The 13,156-nt window shown below is 46.7% G+C and overlaps 1 protein-coding gene across 3 annotated transcripts in view; it reads left to right on the top strand.

Moving 5' to 3' along the window:
• The window catches only part of PIP4K2C (phosphatidylinositol-5-phosphate 4-kinase type 2 gamma), a 36,495-nt gene extending 24,300 nt beyond the window's left edge, over positions 1 to 12,195 (top strand). For all 3 annotated transcript variants that reach the window (XM_080990293.1, XM_080990294.1, XM_080990295.1), the window contains 5 exons: positions 1,263 to 1,301; positions 2,304 to 2,417; positions 7,051 to 7,306; positions 9,656 to 9,759; positions 10,318 to 12,195. In XM_080990293.1, coding sequence (XP_080846419.1) covers positions 1,263 to 1,301; positions 2,304 to 2,417; positions 7,051 to 7,306; positions 9,656 to 9,759; positions 10,318 to 10,398 — 594 coding nt within the window. In that variant the 3' untranslated portion in view covers positions 10,399 to 12,195. The remainder of the gene's footprint in view (positions 1 to 1,262; positions 1,302 to 2,303; positions 2,418 to 7,050; positions 7,307 to 9,655; positions 9,760 to 10,317) is intronic.
• Positions 12,196 to 13,156: the final 961 nt, after the last annotated feature.

The following is a 13,156-nucleotide window of genomic DNA, read 5'->3' on the forward strand; positions in this document are numbered from 1 at the left end:
ATACCTCCATTCTGTACTTGCATCAGGCTGCAAGTACCATTGCATCCTTAAGCCTGAAACAACAGCCTTGTATAATTTTTGCGTTTTGAAAAATGCCAAGAAAGGTTTCCATCCTAACATCTGAAGTCTTATTTAAAAACAAGCAAACAAACCAACAGCAGCAACAACAACTCAACTACTTTACTGCCCAAGCAGAGCTTTTGCACCAGGTGAGACCTACCTAGGTTCATATTTTGGCTGCATCAAAAACTCTCTGGGTAGCCTTGGCAAGTCATGCTTCCTCAGCCTCCTGCCCTCCTCCTATGAAGTGGGAGAGAATATAATTGCTTGCCTTATATGGTTAAAATGAATAGTCTGTAATTTGCACGGTGAAGGGTGTTATGCAGAGTGCCATCGCCGCTGTTTATGTTGCAGCCTTTTGATTCCAGACTGTGCCCTCTGCCTATCTGGATGGAGACACAGAGATTTCTTGCATCTGAACTGGTGCCTTTGTGGTCGGCAGATGGTGGAGGACAGCGTCTGTAGGTCTTATCTTGTCCATTGTAATAGCCCCTGGGGACAGAATTGTGGCAGGTATCTCTGTGAAACTCAGTAACAGAAACACTTTGAACAATATTGTTTTTATCTTACATCTGGTCAAGGCAGGACAACATCATAATGTATAAAAACACTGCTTTTACTGTTACTATTACTTGGATTTCTTACCCACCCTTTGCCATTAGGACCCAGGGTGTATCACAACACTATAAAAATAAAATATCAAAGTCAGTTGTTTAAAATACACATACTATGAAGAATAGAACATTGTGGTGTAGAAAATCAGAGAATTATATTTAGTAAAATGATACTCTTTTGGAGAGCACTTGAGGTACTTTTTAGCTTAGAGACATATACCTCATTCCCCCTCCCCCTCCAATAATGATCTTTTGGTTTCCAGCTTGTTTAACTGATGTTTATGCAAACACTGTGGGCTGGATTCAACCAATGGGTCCTGGTAGCAGAAGCCAGTGCTAGCAGAGTGGGGCTTTCCCCACACTCCTCTTCCTATGTGCCCCTTGCGCCTCCCTCATCTGCCTTGGGGGGTTGGGGGGAACCCCCAGAACAGCACATGGAGGAAAGAGAGGGAAGATTGTTTTGTCGAGCCCTGATGGAACAATCTCCTTAGCACAGCACCCATTGATTTCAGACTTGCCCTGAAAGCCATGTCCATTTGTGTTTGTAAACCATGCTTCTTAATGTTTGTGTTTCTGCTTTTTTTTCAGGGCTCCCTGGTATCCCGCGAAGCTAGTGATAAAGAGAAGGTAATGTGAGATTATGGCTTTCTGGTGAAAGGTGGTGGCTCTCCCTCTGTTTTGATGTGTTGTGAAGTGATTTTTGGCTTGCTGGCTTAAACCTCAAGCTGATGATGGACCTCTTTGCAAAGGAAGATAGAGGCATGACCTGAGCGCATATTTATCTCTTTAAAAAACAAGGCAAGGGCATATATGCATTTACATTGCACTCCTGGTATCTGCATGTGCTAGGCAGAATAAACAGATCTTGACTAAACTAGAAGAAGTGGAGACTATGGAGGCTTAAAATATGAGCAAAGGGGTATTACAGGCGAGTTGTTTCCTTGGAATAAGTTTGCAGGATTAATGTTTGCATTGACATCAAATTCCAGGGTGTCGAAAATGGAGATCAAGAGGGGAGGGGCTATAACTCAGTGGTGGAGCATGTGATGTGAATGCAGAGGACCCCAAGTTGAATTCCTGGCATCGCTGGTTTAAAAAAGGTTCCAGTAGCAGGGGATGGAAAAGCACCTTAAAAAGCAGTTGTCACAGGCAATTCCAGGCTTAGGTGGACCAGTGGTTGGCAGCATCTTATGGAACTAAGTAGCATTTAACATTATAGTCAGGACTTCTGTGGGCTGTGATTCCGTTGGAAGCCCAGCAGAAGAATGTAGAAATGGGCACAGAATTCAGCTTCCTGAAAATCCTTTTGAGGCAGGGGGTAATTCTGCAGTGATCTCCTGGCCAGGAGATTTATTGCATAATAAAAGTCCATGTTGTTCTTGAAAGTGATCTTGCTGAAAACTGGGAGTTAGTTACATTTTATTATTTATTTAAAATAGTTAGATGGTGCCCCATAACCACGTTCTGCGAGGGCTTGCAAGAAGGTTTAAAGCAAAATTAAAAAATTCTTTCAGTGCGCTTCTTCCTTGTTTTGGCTCTGGTTCTGCCCTCCAAGTCTAGATTCAGCCAGCTGTTGACTCAGCTCCCATGCCTCCTCTTCATTTGAAATATGTTTCTGTTCCTTTCTAGGGCAAGGAGCTACCAACCCTCAAGGACATTGACTTTCGAAACATGAACCAGAAAGTGTACGTTGACGAAGAAGCCAAGAGAGATTTCATGGAGAAATTAAAGAGAGATGTGGAGGTACTGTGGCTTAGGGGGCCTAGCCCTGATACAGTCACAGCAAGACAGGAGCAGTTGGTCAATGCATATCAGTAGGAAATGATCTGCAGGCACAGAAAGGGATTTATTGACAGAACAGGGACTTTTGCGGGAACTACACAGCCATGCTTTGAAACAGGCTCTGTTTTTGAGCAATGTTCCCTGATAAAGAGCTTATTCTAGCCCCAAATGTGTTGAGTTTTAATAGGCTTTCAAGCTACAGTGGTGCCTCGCAAGACAAAAAGAATCCGTTCCGCGAGTCTCTTCATCTTGCGGTTTTTTCGTCTTGCGAAGCAAGCCCATGAGCGGCTTAGCGGATTAGCGCTATTAGCGGCTTAGCGGGCTTAGCGGATCATCTGATTAGCGGCTTAGCGGCTTAGCGGATCAGCTGTTAAATGGCTTAGCGGATCAGCTGATAAGCGGCTTAGCGGCTTGGGAAAAAAAGGGGGGGGAAGGAAAAAAAACCCGCAGGAACTCGCAAGACATTTTCGTCTTGCGAAGCAAGCCCATAGGAAATTCGTTTTGCGAAGCACCTCCAAAACGGAAAACTCTTTCGTCTAGTGGGTTTTCCGTCTTGCGAGGCATTCGTCTTGCGGGGCACCACTGTAGTGTCAAGAAACAGGGGTGCTAGTGCAGGGTTGCATCCCTGCCCCCCGTTCCTAAGAGCTATGTGTGACTATTTGTTCAGGGATGGAGAATTGGATCCGGCGAGCGGGATGGATTCTGATCTCCCACGCAAGCTAGTGGGCAAGTTTGACTTGACAGTTGCCTGTCCTGTTCATGCTCGTGCGGTTTGGAAATCAGGTTGCGCAGGCCAAGGTGCTGTGCTTTGCAAGGCCCAACAAACAGCGGATTGCCAGGGCTGGCATAGATCGTTGGGCTTCCCAAGTGCTGCATGTTGGGCTTTCTCAGAGCTTTGCAAGTGTCGCCAATCAAATATGTTACTTGGTGTATGGCTGCAGTTCCCAGAGTTCCCTGAGAAAGATGATTGAATGTCGAAGCACGATAGGAATTGTAGCTCTGCGAGGGGAATAGTGGTGTCCTAACAGCTCTCAGTGGGACGCGGGTGGCGCTGTGGGTTAAACCACAGAGCCTAGGGCTGCCGATCAGGAGGTCGGTTCGAATCCCCATGACGGGGTGAGCTCCCGTTGCTCAGTCCCTGCTCCTGCCAACCTAGCAGTTCGAAAGCAGGTCAAAGTACAAGTAGATAAATAGGTACCGCTCCGGCAGGAAGGTAAACGGTGTTTCTGTGTGCTGCTCTGGTTCGCCAGAAGTGGCTTAGTCATGCTGGCCACATGACCCGGAAGCTGTATGCCGGCTCCCTCGGCCAGTAAAGCGAGATGAGCGCCGCAACCCCAGAGTCGGTCACGACTGGACCTAATAGCCAGGGGTCCCTTTACCTTTAACAGCTCTCAGCACTATGGACAAATTACAGTTCCCAGGATTCTTTGGCGGAAGACATACCGCTTTAAGCCATACCACTTTGGGGACCACTTCAAGCTGTACAGTGCAGATAGAACTGTTTTTGGGGATGGCAGATCTTCCCCACCCGCCCCAACCCAAACTTGCTGCAATGAGATGAGGTTAGGTTCCAAGACTAGAAAAATGCTCCCAGCCACTATCTCATCAGCTATTATATTTCCTTGGGGACTGAGTCTGCAGAAATGAAAATGCTTCTGCAGTGCAAGATTCACCCTATTAGCCTTAATGACTGCTAATAGCATGTGAGGTGGGGGTTGGGAAGGCTGCAGCCGCTCGGAGTCTAATTTCTAACCCAGTATTCCGCACAGCCTTACCCCCTTCCATCAGCTGAGTCCCACCCTGACATTCCTCCCCACCCCACCCCTGCTTAGAGCTGAACATCGCTTGTGACCCAAATCAGGGAAACGATAGAAAATTAGGTTTCGTGATTTACAGAACTTGAAGCATTTTTGAGGACAGAAATTGGAGTCGCCTAGTGACGGCCCCTAGGAATAATCTGCCTGAAATTTTCCTCAGCATGGATGCCTTTCTGCTAGTTGGTCTCTGTGAAAGCATCTGCACAGGCCACATGAGCAAAGAGAGGGGAAGAAGGCCTTGGATTCTTCTGTTTGAATGCCCTGCTTCTGTACTCTGGTGTCTTCTCATATACGTAACGCTTCCAGAAAGGGTCCACAAAGTGGCTTACCCCAAAATTCCCCTCTGTTTTCCTGAGAGGGACACCTGGTAGCGGCAGCATATGCCTCGCATTCAAACGTACCTCAGCCGCAAACGCCCGGTGGTGTGTCAACCTTGGCTTCCCATGTGCAATAGAAATATTTTATTTCATTTCATTTCAGAATGAAATGAGGTTGGTTAGATTGGGAGAGAGAAGTAATAATAATATTTTTTTTATTTGTACCCCGTCCATCTGTCTGGGTTTCCCCAGCCACTCTGGGCGGCTTCCAACAAAGATTAAAAATACATTAAAATATCACACATTAAACTTCCCTGAACAGGGCTGCCTTCAGATGTCTTCTGAATGTCAGGTAGTTGTTTATCTCTTTGACATCTGATGGGAGGGCGTTCCACAGGGCGGGTGCCACTACCGAGAAGGCCTTCTGCCTGGTTCCCTGTAGCTTTGCTTCTCACAATGATGGAACCGCCAGAAGGCCCTCGGAGCTGGACCTCAGCATCCGGGCAGAATGACGGAGGTGGAGACGCTCCTTCAGGTATAACTGGCCCAATGTCACGCATTGAGCTTTGTGGTTAAGTGGGGGTTTTGAACCAAGGTCTCCCTGGGCCTAGTCTGACACTAACTACAACTTTGAATGCTTGAAATGTGCGTAACTTTATTTATGATGATGGTTACTTCAAAGATAGATGCACAAGGGGAAACTGAGCCATATGTTGTTAATATTCGCATGCACAAGGATTTACGGAGTATTAAATTTTGTTGCATTTGCATTTTCCCCTTCCTGTAGCAGAGGTAATTCTTCCCTCCTCTGTTTTATCCTGACAACAATCTTGTGAGGTCGGTAAGGCTGAGATGATAATGAGTTTCATGGTTGAGAGAAAATTTGAACGAGCCGTACAGTCCCTCCACCGAAAGAGCTGTTGTAGCATCCTGGTTAAGCACGTGAGCTTTGAGCCAAGAAGTCCTTGGAACAAAATCTCAGATATGAATTCTTACAGCCTTGACCCAGCACCTGGGATCTGCAGGCGCTGCTGACCTGATCTGTGTGTAGTGCCGTAAGGATTACTGAGATAATTACATGAAGTGCTTTGAACATTCTCAAGCGCTGTAGAAATGCAAATTATTAGCACTAGTAATGGTACTATTATGCCAGGGTGGCATAATGGTTACAAGTGTTGGCCTATAACCTGGGCGACGAGGGCTCAAATCCCCACTCAGCCATGAAGCTCACCTTGGCCCAGTCACCATCTCTTAGCCTAACCTTCCTCACAGGGTTGTTGTGCGGACGAAATGGGTAGGAAGGGAACCATGCGCACCACATTGAGATTCTTGGAAGATAAAAGGTGTTATATAAATGTAATAAATAAATATATATAATTAATAATAGTACTTCATCCATTAATACAAGTAAACGCTTACCAAATAATCCCTACTCCTTCAGTGCTTTAACTTCTCTCTCAGTGAGAATGCCTTAAGCGTCTGAAGAACTGAGGCACATATTCACACAAGTGTGGACTGAGACCCTAAAGTAAAGCTCTCTAGGTCTCTAAGGCCCCATACTGGGGTGTGGGATGGTTTGTGGCCCCTTCCCTGCCTCTTGATGCCAGTCGTGTCACTTGCGCATGACATTTTTGGCTCCCATTGTGTAAGTGTTCAGTCTGTGATGCTGGAGAATTTTGGGTGGGTTTGCCAGCTTTCTCAGCATTATGAAGAAAATACTGATTACTAATGGTGCTTCAGTCAACTGAGCGGAGGCAGAACAAGGACAGGAGTCTGAGAGTCAAAACCTGGAGGCATTCCAGTTACAAAGGAGGTACACAGCTTTGAACAGCCAAGGCAATTAATCATGGGGACAGGCTGCCAGGAGAGGGTGGTTCTCTTTTCTTCCCCCCCCCCCCAAAGAAACACCACATGCCACCTTTGGATTAAAACTGCACTCCCTTTTTAAAGAAGAGGAAATGGTCTTTATTTTTCCTGATGAATGCAAAGTAAATTCTGTCCTCTGGGTTTTGCACTTACGATCAGTAACTGAATTCCTAAACAAAAGGTAATTTAATCCGTAGTTAACCCTTGGTATGTTTATAAAACAGGCAACCCCCGATTTGCACAAGGGTTTCATTCCGGATCATCGTGCACAATGGCGGAGCATGCATAAGCCCGTTATGCTCCCTTTTCCAGCCACTTCCAGATTGCCACAGTGTACATGTGCACATGTTTATTGGACACGGGTATCTTGGTCGTTGCCTGTATTCTGTTGGAAACTGCCCAGAGTGGCTGGGGTATTATTATTATTATTATTATTATTATTATTTTGCATTGCACATGGGGTTGTCCGTTTTGCTCATGCAGAGACAGCACTGGATAACAACCAGTTTTTTAGAGGCGTTCCACTTGTAATAACTAGAAAGCAAGCCCATTGTTAACTTCTTAGTTTACTGACAATTGTGTCCATATGTTCAGTTCCTAGTGCAACTAAAGATTATGGACTACAGCCTACTGTTGGGGATCCATGACGTGCAACGAGCGGAACAGGAAGAAGATGAGGATGTGAAAGAGGAAGAGGAGGATGGAGAGGGTGAACCTGGGGGTGTGGCATCAGTAGGTTCCTATGGAACTTCTCCTGAGGGTATTGGCAGCTATCTCAACTCCCACAAGCCTTTGGGACCTGGCGACTTTGACCCTTACATTGATGTCTATGCCATAAAAAGTGCTGAAAGTAAGTAAGGATAAGAGGGAACTTTCCACAAGTCAACTTTGTCTTTAGTCAAGACACCTTAATTATCCTCTGTGACACAGGAGTCAGTCTGCCTACTTTGTGCCTTTGATTGTATATTTCACTGAATGCCAATATTCCAGCCAATTATTTACACATTGCGGCAATCTATAGCAGCTCTCCCTTTGACCCTCCCCTTGTGGAAGCCACAAACCACAATCCTTGTTTTAGGTTTTGTGTCTCAACTAGGAGTTGTGGCTGGTTCCCCCCACCCCCAAACAAACCATGACATGAAGCTAAGATTTGTTTTTGACTTCTATTTGCTATTTGCTTCTGTGAAACAAACCATAATCTCCAATTCAGATAAAACACTAGACCTAACCCAGGGATCCTGGTTTGTTGCTCCCGCTTGTAGAGAAGTGAAGTAGGAGCCATTTACACGCTCATGGTTAACCATGCTTTGCCATGACATGCAAACATGGCTAAAAGAGAGTTCTACCATGAATGCTGTGGAGTTAACTGGGGAAGAAAACTCCAGAAATCAGAGACAGAACTTGACTAGATTGTTGTATGTATGCATGCATCAGCAAGATTGTAGTGCAAGTATGTTATCTACCCTTTGGCACCAAATTTCAATGCCTTTTAATTTTTAAGAAAAGGTTGTAGACCTTGAGGGTGCACACAAAAGCTGTGCCTGCTACGATCTGAGATGTCAAACAGATTTACGCAAGATACCCATGAACAAGCTTCCATTTTTTGCCATATGTGGATCCTGTTGTGATCCTGAAGACAAGACACAAGAGCTTCATGGGAGACTCTTCTGTTAAAAACTAGGTCTTGGAAGTCCTGTCTGGCCCTCTGAGCCAGATTTCTCTTCTTTGAAGTCATCACTCCTTCCTCCTTTGGTTCTTTCTTAAATGTGGAATCTAAATGCCAGCTAAACTACACATAAATAAGATGTGTACATCTGCTCAACTTGCTTAGTTTTGATTGCAGAAAATGTGGCTTGTGGGAGAGAGGGTGGCTCACACAGCCCTTGCTGTAGGCGAGTCAGGTGGATATCTGCTTCCTGGAGAGGAGTTAGATTTGATAATAAGGATTCTGAAGTTCACTTCCTGCCACTGTAGTACCGTATTTTTCGCACCATAGGGCGCACCGGACCATAGGGCGCACCCAGTTTTTAGGGGGGGAAATCAAGAAAAAAAAATTTCCCCCCCCCAGCCCCAAAGAGCAGCGTACAGGCTGCGCACAACCTCTCCCTGCCGGAGGGGTTGAGCGGGGCTATGGCACAAGCCAAGGCAGCAAGCAGGATGGATCCCGTTCGCTGTTTTGGCTTCCCCTTTAGCCCCGTGCAGCCTCTCCTTGCCAGGAGACGCTGCCCAAGGCTAAAGAATCCATAGCCCCGTGCAGCCTCTCCTTGCTGGAGGGGTTGCGCGCAGCTATGGAGGAAGCCAAGGCAGCGAGCGGGATGGATCCCGCTTGCTGTTTTGGCTTCTCCTTTAGCCCCGTGCAGCCTCTCCTTGCCGGGAGATGCTGCGCAGGGCTTTCCTGGCTTTACTGGGAGGTGGGGGGATTCCCTCACCTCTCGCAAAAGCCCGCAGAAGCCGCGCAACCCCTTTAAAGAGATCGCGCCTTCTCCTGGCTTTTCTGGGAGGTGGGAGAAGGGACTGATGCGGCCAGTCAGTCCCTTCTCCCTCCTGTGGAAAAGCCTGCAAGAGCGCACGGAGCTTATGTGCGGCTCTTGGGGGCTTTTCCCGCCTGCCTCCCCCCTGCATTCGCTCCATAGGACGCACACACATTTTCCCTTGCTTTTTAGGAGGGAAAAAGTGCGTCCTATGGTGCGAAAAATACGGTATTTTCTGGATGCTGCCACTGGTGGCTTCATCTGTAAAATGCAGGCTTCTTTAGGAAGAAACATGTAGAAGATGAATTAATCATTCTTGAATTGTTTGCTATACTTGGGGCAGGAAGGGATTCTTCCCAAATTTAACTGATATAATCTAATGTTCCTTATGTGGCTTTTTTGTCTTTCCTCCCAGCTTGAGCTTGTTTCACTTTCTTGAGTTATTGGGCATTTTTCAGTTCTTATGCTACTTTGGTTTGGTGCATCCTATTAATTCCTACTTACGTCCCATGTACCCTTGACGGTGTAGTTTTATGCATTGGGTGGGGGGTATGCTGACAGGTTCCCTCCTGCCCCCACCCAGTCCTAAGATTTGGTAACTCACATTTTGCCCTGTTGGAATCCAATGTGGAAAGAGCCTCATGGCATGAGGGGTGTGTGTGTGTGTGTGGTGGAATGCAGACGGTAGCAGTGCCCATGAGCTTCATTGACTCTCTTTACTTTTCCAGATAGCCCCCAGAAGGAGGTTTATTTCATGGGCCTGATTGACATCCTCACACAGTATGATGCCAAGAAGAAGGCTGCCCATGCAGCTAAGACCGTCAAGCATGGGGTGAGTCTGGCCCGCGCAGTTCTTCACAATGGGCCCCCTAGGTGTGGACTCTGGTGGCCCACAGCTAGCCTTACTAAATCAAAGAGTCAACTACAACCCCCAAGTGAGGATTTCCAGACTTCTGGTCAATTTCATAGCATCCATACTGGTGACTGTAGCCACAACCTAGAGACCAAAAAAGGTGGACTGGTGAGACAGCATCATCTTCAGGGGGTGGGGTGATAAAAATGTCACACCGTGTGAATGATTTATTCCGAAGTCATTTTTATTGCATAATTGGCTTAATCCTTTTTGTGCCAGAGGCACTTCCTTGAAATAAAGTGGCATCAGTACTAAACTAGGCCAGGGTTGGGGGTTATATAATGCCAAAGCAGACACTGGAAAGCACATGTGTGAGAGAGAAATGGTTGATCAAGGCCATTTTCAGACTTCTGCTCAGATGTTCTCTCTTCCTAGCCCTTCCAATATATTTGGTCCTCAAACTGTTATTTTTCATAGTTTGTGTGGAAAGATAGGGGCGTTTTATGGTGGTTGTTGACACTTTGTCTTCCATTTCAGGCTGGTGCAGAGATCTCCACGGTGCATCCAGAACAATATGCCAAGCGCTTTCTGGACTTCGTCACAAATGTATTTGCTTAGCAGTTGTGCAGTCTGTCTTGTTGGCTGAAGCTTCAGATCAAAGGCTTTCCTGCCCTCCTCCCCCCACCTGTAGTTCTCCCTCTCTCCCCCACCCCAATTCTCAGTAAGAGGGATGGTTTCCCCCCCTGCTGTTTGGGTCAGCAGGAGAGTTGGGTTGACTTGAGCCCCATTGTGGCTGGTCTGGGGGATGGCTGCTGAATCAAGTGCCTTATCTTTGACCTTCCGTCGGGATGAACAACCGTCCAGAGCACTAAAGAGGTCGCTGCTTTTGAAGGCAGCCTAAGAAGGAGAAAGACGGCTGGCTTCAGATTCATCCCAGCATTGATATTCTCTATCCTCTAAACTGTACAGGGAACATGCTACATTGGTGACTCTGGTCAGGGCAGGATCTAAGCTCGCACATAAGGTTTAATGGTATTTTATTCAGAGACAGAATAATATGCAATAAGAATTTAGTCTTGTGCCTTGAAAGAAGGGGGTCAAGTGGATTCTTCCCCATTTATGCAATCAATTCCCTCTGAGGGTGACTGATAGTATATATTAACTTACCCCATGATACCCAGTGGTAGTGCCTCGGTGTTTCAAAGTCCTCCTCCTTATTCTTTACCTCCTGAGTGGCGTTGGCTCCTTCTAGCACTCTAGTAAATAGCAGAGGTTCTGATGAGCATCCTGTGAGCCTAGCACTCCAGTTCTCACTCCCAGCAGTGCAGCCTCCACTAAACCTTGTTGCCAAAGTTCTGCTCCTTACGGCAAGAGCCTCTTCCACGAAGGGCTGCTTTCAGAAGTCCTATGATTCTCCCTCAGCCATCACTCCAAAGGAGGATTAGAACTGATTCAGGGTTTGGGAGCTACTTTGGGGCTGCCAGTGGGGATTTGAGAATGTCCTCTAGGTGGCTTGCTGTGCCTGCTTTGGCAGAGGGAGATGGGTGTGTGTAGGGGAAAAGAGACAGAATTATTCTGGCCCTGTGTAGTATACTGCATCCAGCTGTTCCCCTTGCTTCAGTATGTACCAGACTGTGTTGAGTAGCTCTGCTCACTAGTAAGGCTGTGACTGTAGTAAGTCCTGGCTTCCCAGCTCCACCCAAAGATAGCTTGTCCAGTTGAAGCTTCCAGAAAATGTCAAGGCGAAAGCCTTATCTGCTCCCTGTTTTAGCATAGCTTTTGGGGACAGGATGATGTGGAAATGCCATGCCCAGGAAGGGGGCGTTTTCAGAAACATTATGTGTGTGTGCGCGCAATCTTGTGAAAGGGGCCCTAAATGTTTCCTTCTGAACTAACAAACTTATATGCTGAGGGATGTCAACCTGTCTGTCAGTAGCTGTGTGGTGAGGAAGCAGTTTATATGCCAAGGGGCTGTGAGGTGTCTTAAAGAGAACATCCCTCTGCAATAGTGTATTCATTAGTTCAGCAGAGCACAGCTGTCAAGGTTGATCACGGGCCAGTTGCTCTTCCTGGACTGGCGCACCAACTTAACACGCCAAGGCAGCTGTTCTGGTAAGGAGAGAGGCTTATGGCAGGCTCTGACAGTGGCACAGCCACCCAGCTGGCTGCTTTAGGCCTAGAACTCGGGGTAGTGCTGTGCTCTTCCACCAGTTCCCTCCCCTCTGCCCCCAATATTGTGGTTCTGCTGGGACTTGATGCCATTCCTTCAATGCAATAAAGCTTGTGCCATGGAAACATGCTTGTGCCCTGGGGCTGTTGTACTATCAGCCCCTTTTCAATGTTTCTTATTGTATAAGACGTTGTGTATTTCCAGTTCACTCTTGTATCACATAGAAATAAATTATTGAACCAGAAGTTGTCTGCATGCAAAAATCCAGCTGTACCTGAGCTGCTCCTATTCTGCCAGTGTGGGAGAAGCCCAGTGGAAGGGCAAGGCTGCTCTTGCTCGTTTGACTAAAAACTGTACCCCAGTAGCAAAGAGAAAATGCTGGGAGGGGGATCTTACACAAGCCCTAATATTGGTCGCTTTGCATTCCTGTACTGGCCATGGCGATGGTTCTGGACACAAAAATCATTATTACTGCTGACAGCCAGGATTAATTAGGGGGAAGATGATGCCCATATTACTTGGGATGCACTTGCCTTTATTATGTGCTGCTTACCGTAATTGTCCTGGCTTGAACTTTCTCACTGAAAATAGTTTTGGAACCTGTTGGTTGTTGGCTGCCCTGCCTTTTCCGAGTGCCATGATGCCTCGTTCACTCTCAGGCTTCATACATAATAAATCTTGTGTTCATGCATCCAGAAAGACTACCATCCTTTGCAACGGTAGTGCAGAATTTAGTGCAGACTAGAAGCAACCCTCAGCCTGTGTAGTTGATCAAATAAACCCATATACTGTTTTAACATCTTTGAATGCAATAGACTGAGAGGCTGGCCCGTGCTTCTGGAGCGTGCTCTCCTGTTATTAGATGTAAATGCAGTCTCTTGCTTTTCCAAGTGCCCACCTCCATGGAACATGAAGAGTGCCTGGGTGGAATGCAGTGAGCCTAAATAAATTAAAACAGAGTGCCCAAATACCCATTACTATGGTCTCCTTACTATTCATTGCTGCCAATCTTTATAGCCATTCAGAAAATTAGTATAGCTAGCCTGAGAGCTGGTGTAGTAGCCGAGGATGTGAGCCAAGAAGTTCCTGGATTCAAATCTTGTCCCAGTTGCAGACTTGCCAGCTGGCCTTAGGCAAGCAGCTAGATAGGCCTATGTCTGCCTTGCTGATCTACTACTATAGAAGGGTAACGCCAACCGACGCTTA

The sequence above is a fragment of the Podarcis pityusensis genome (genome assembly GCF_964106645.2).
Source record: "Podarcis pityusensis genome assembly, chromosome: 2".
NCBI lineage: Eukaryota > Metazoa > Chordata > Lepidosauria > Squamata > Lacertidae > Podarcis > Podarcis pityusensis.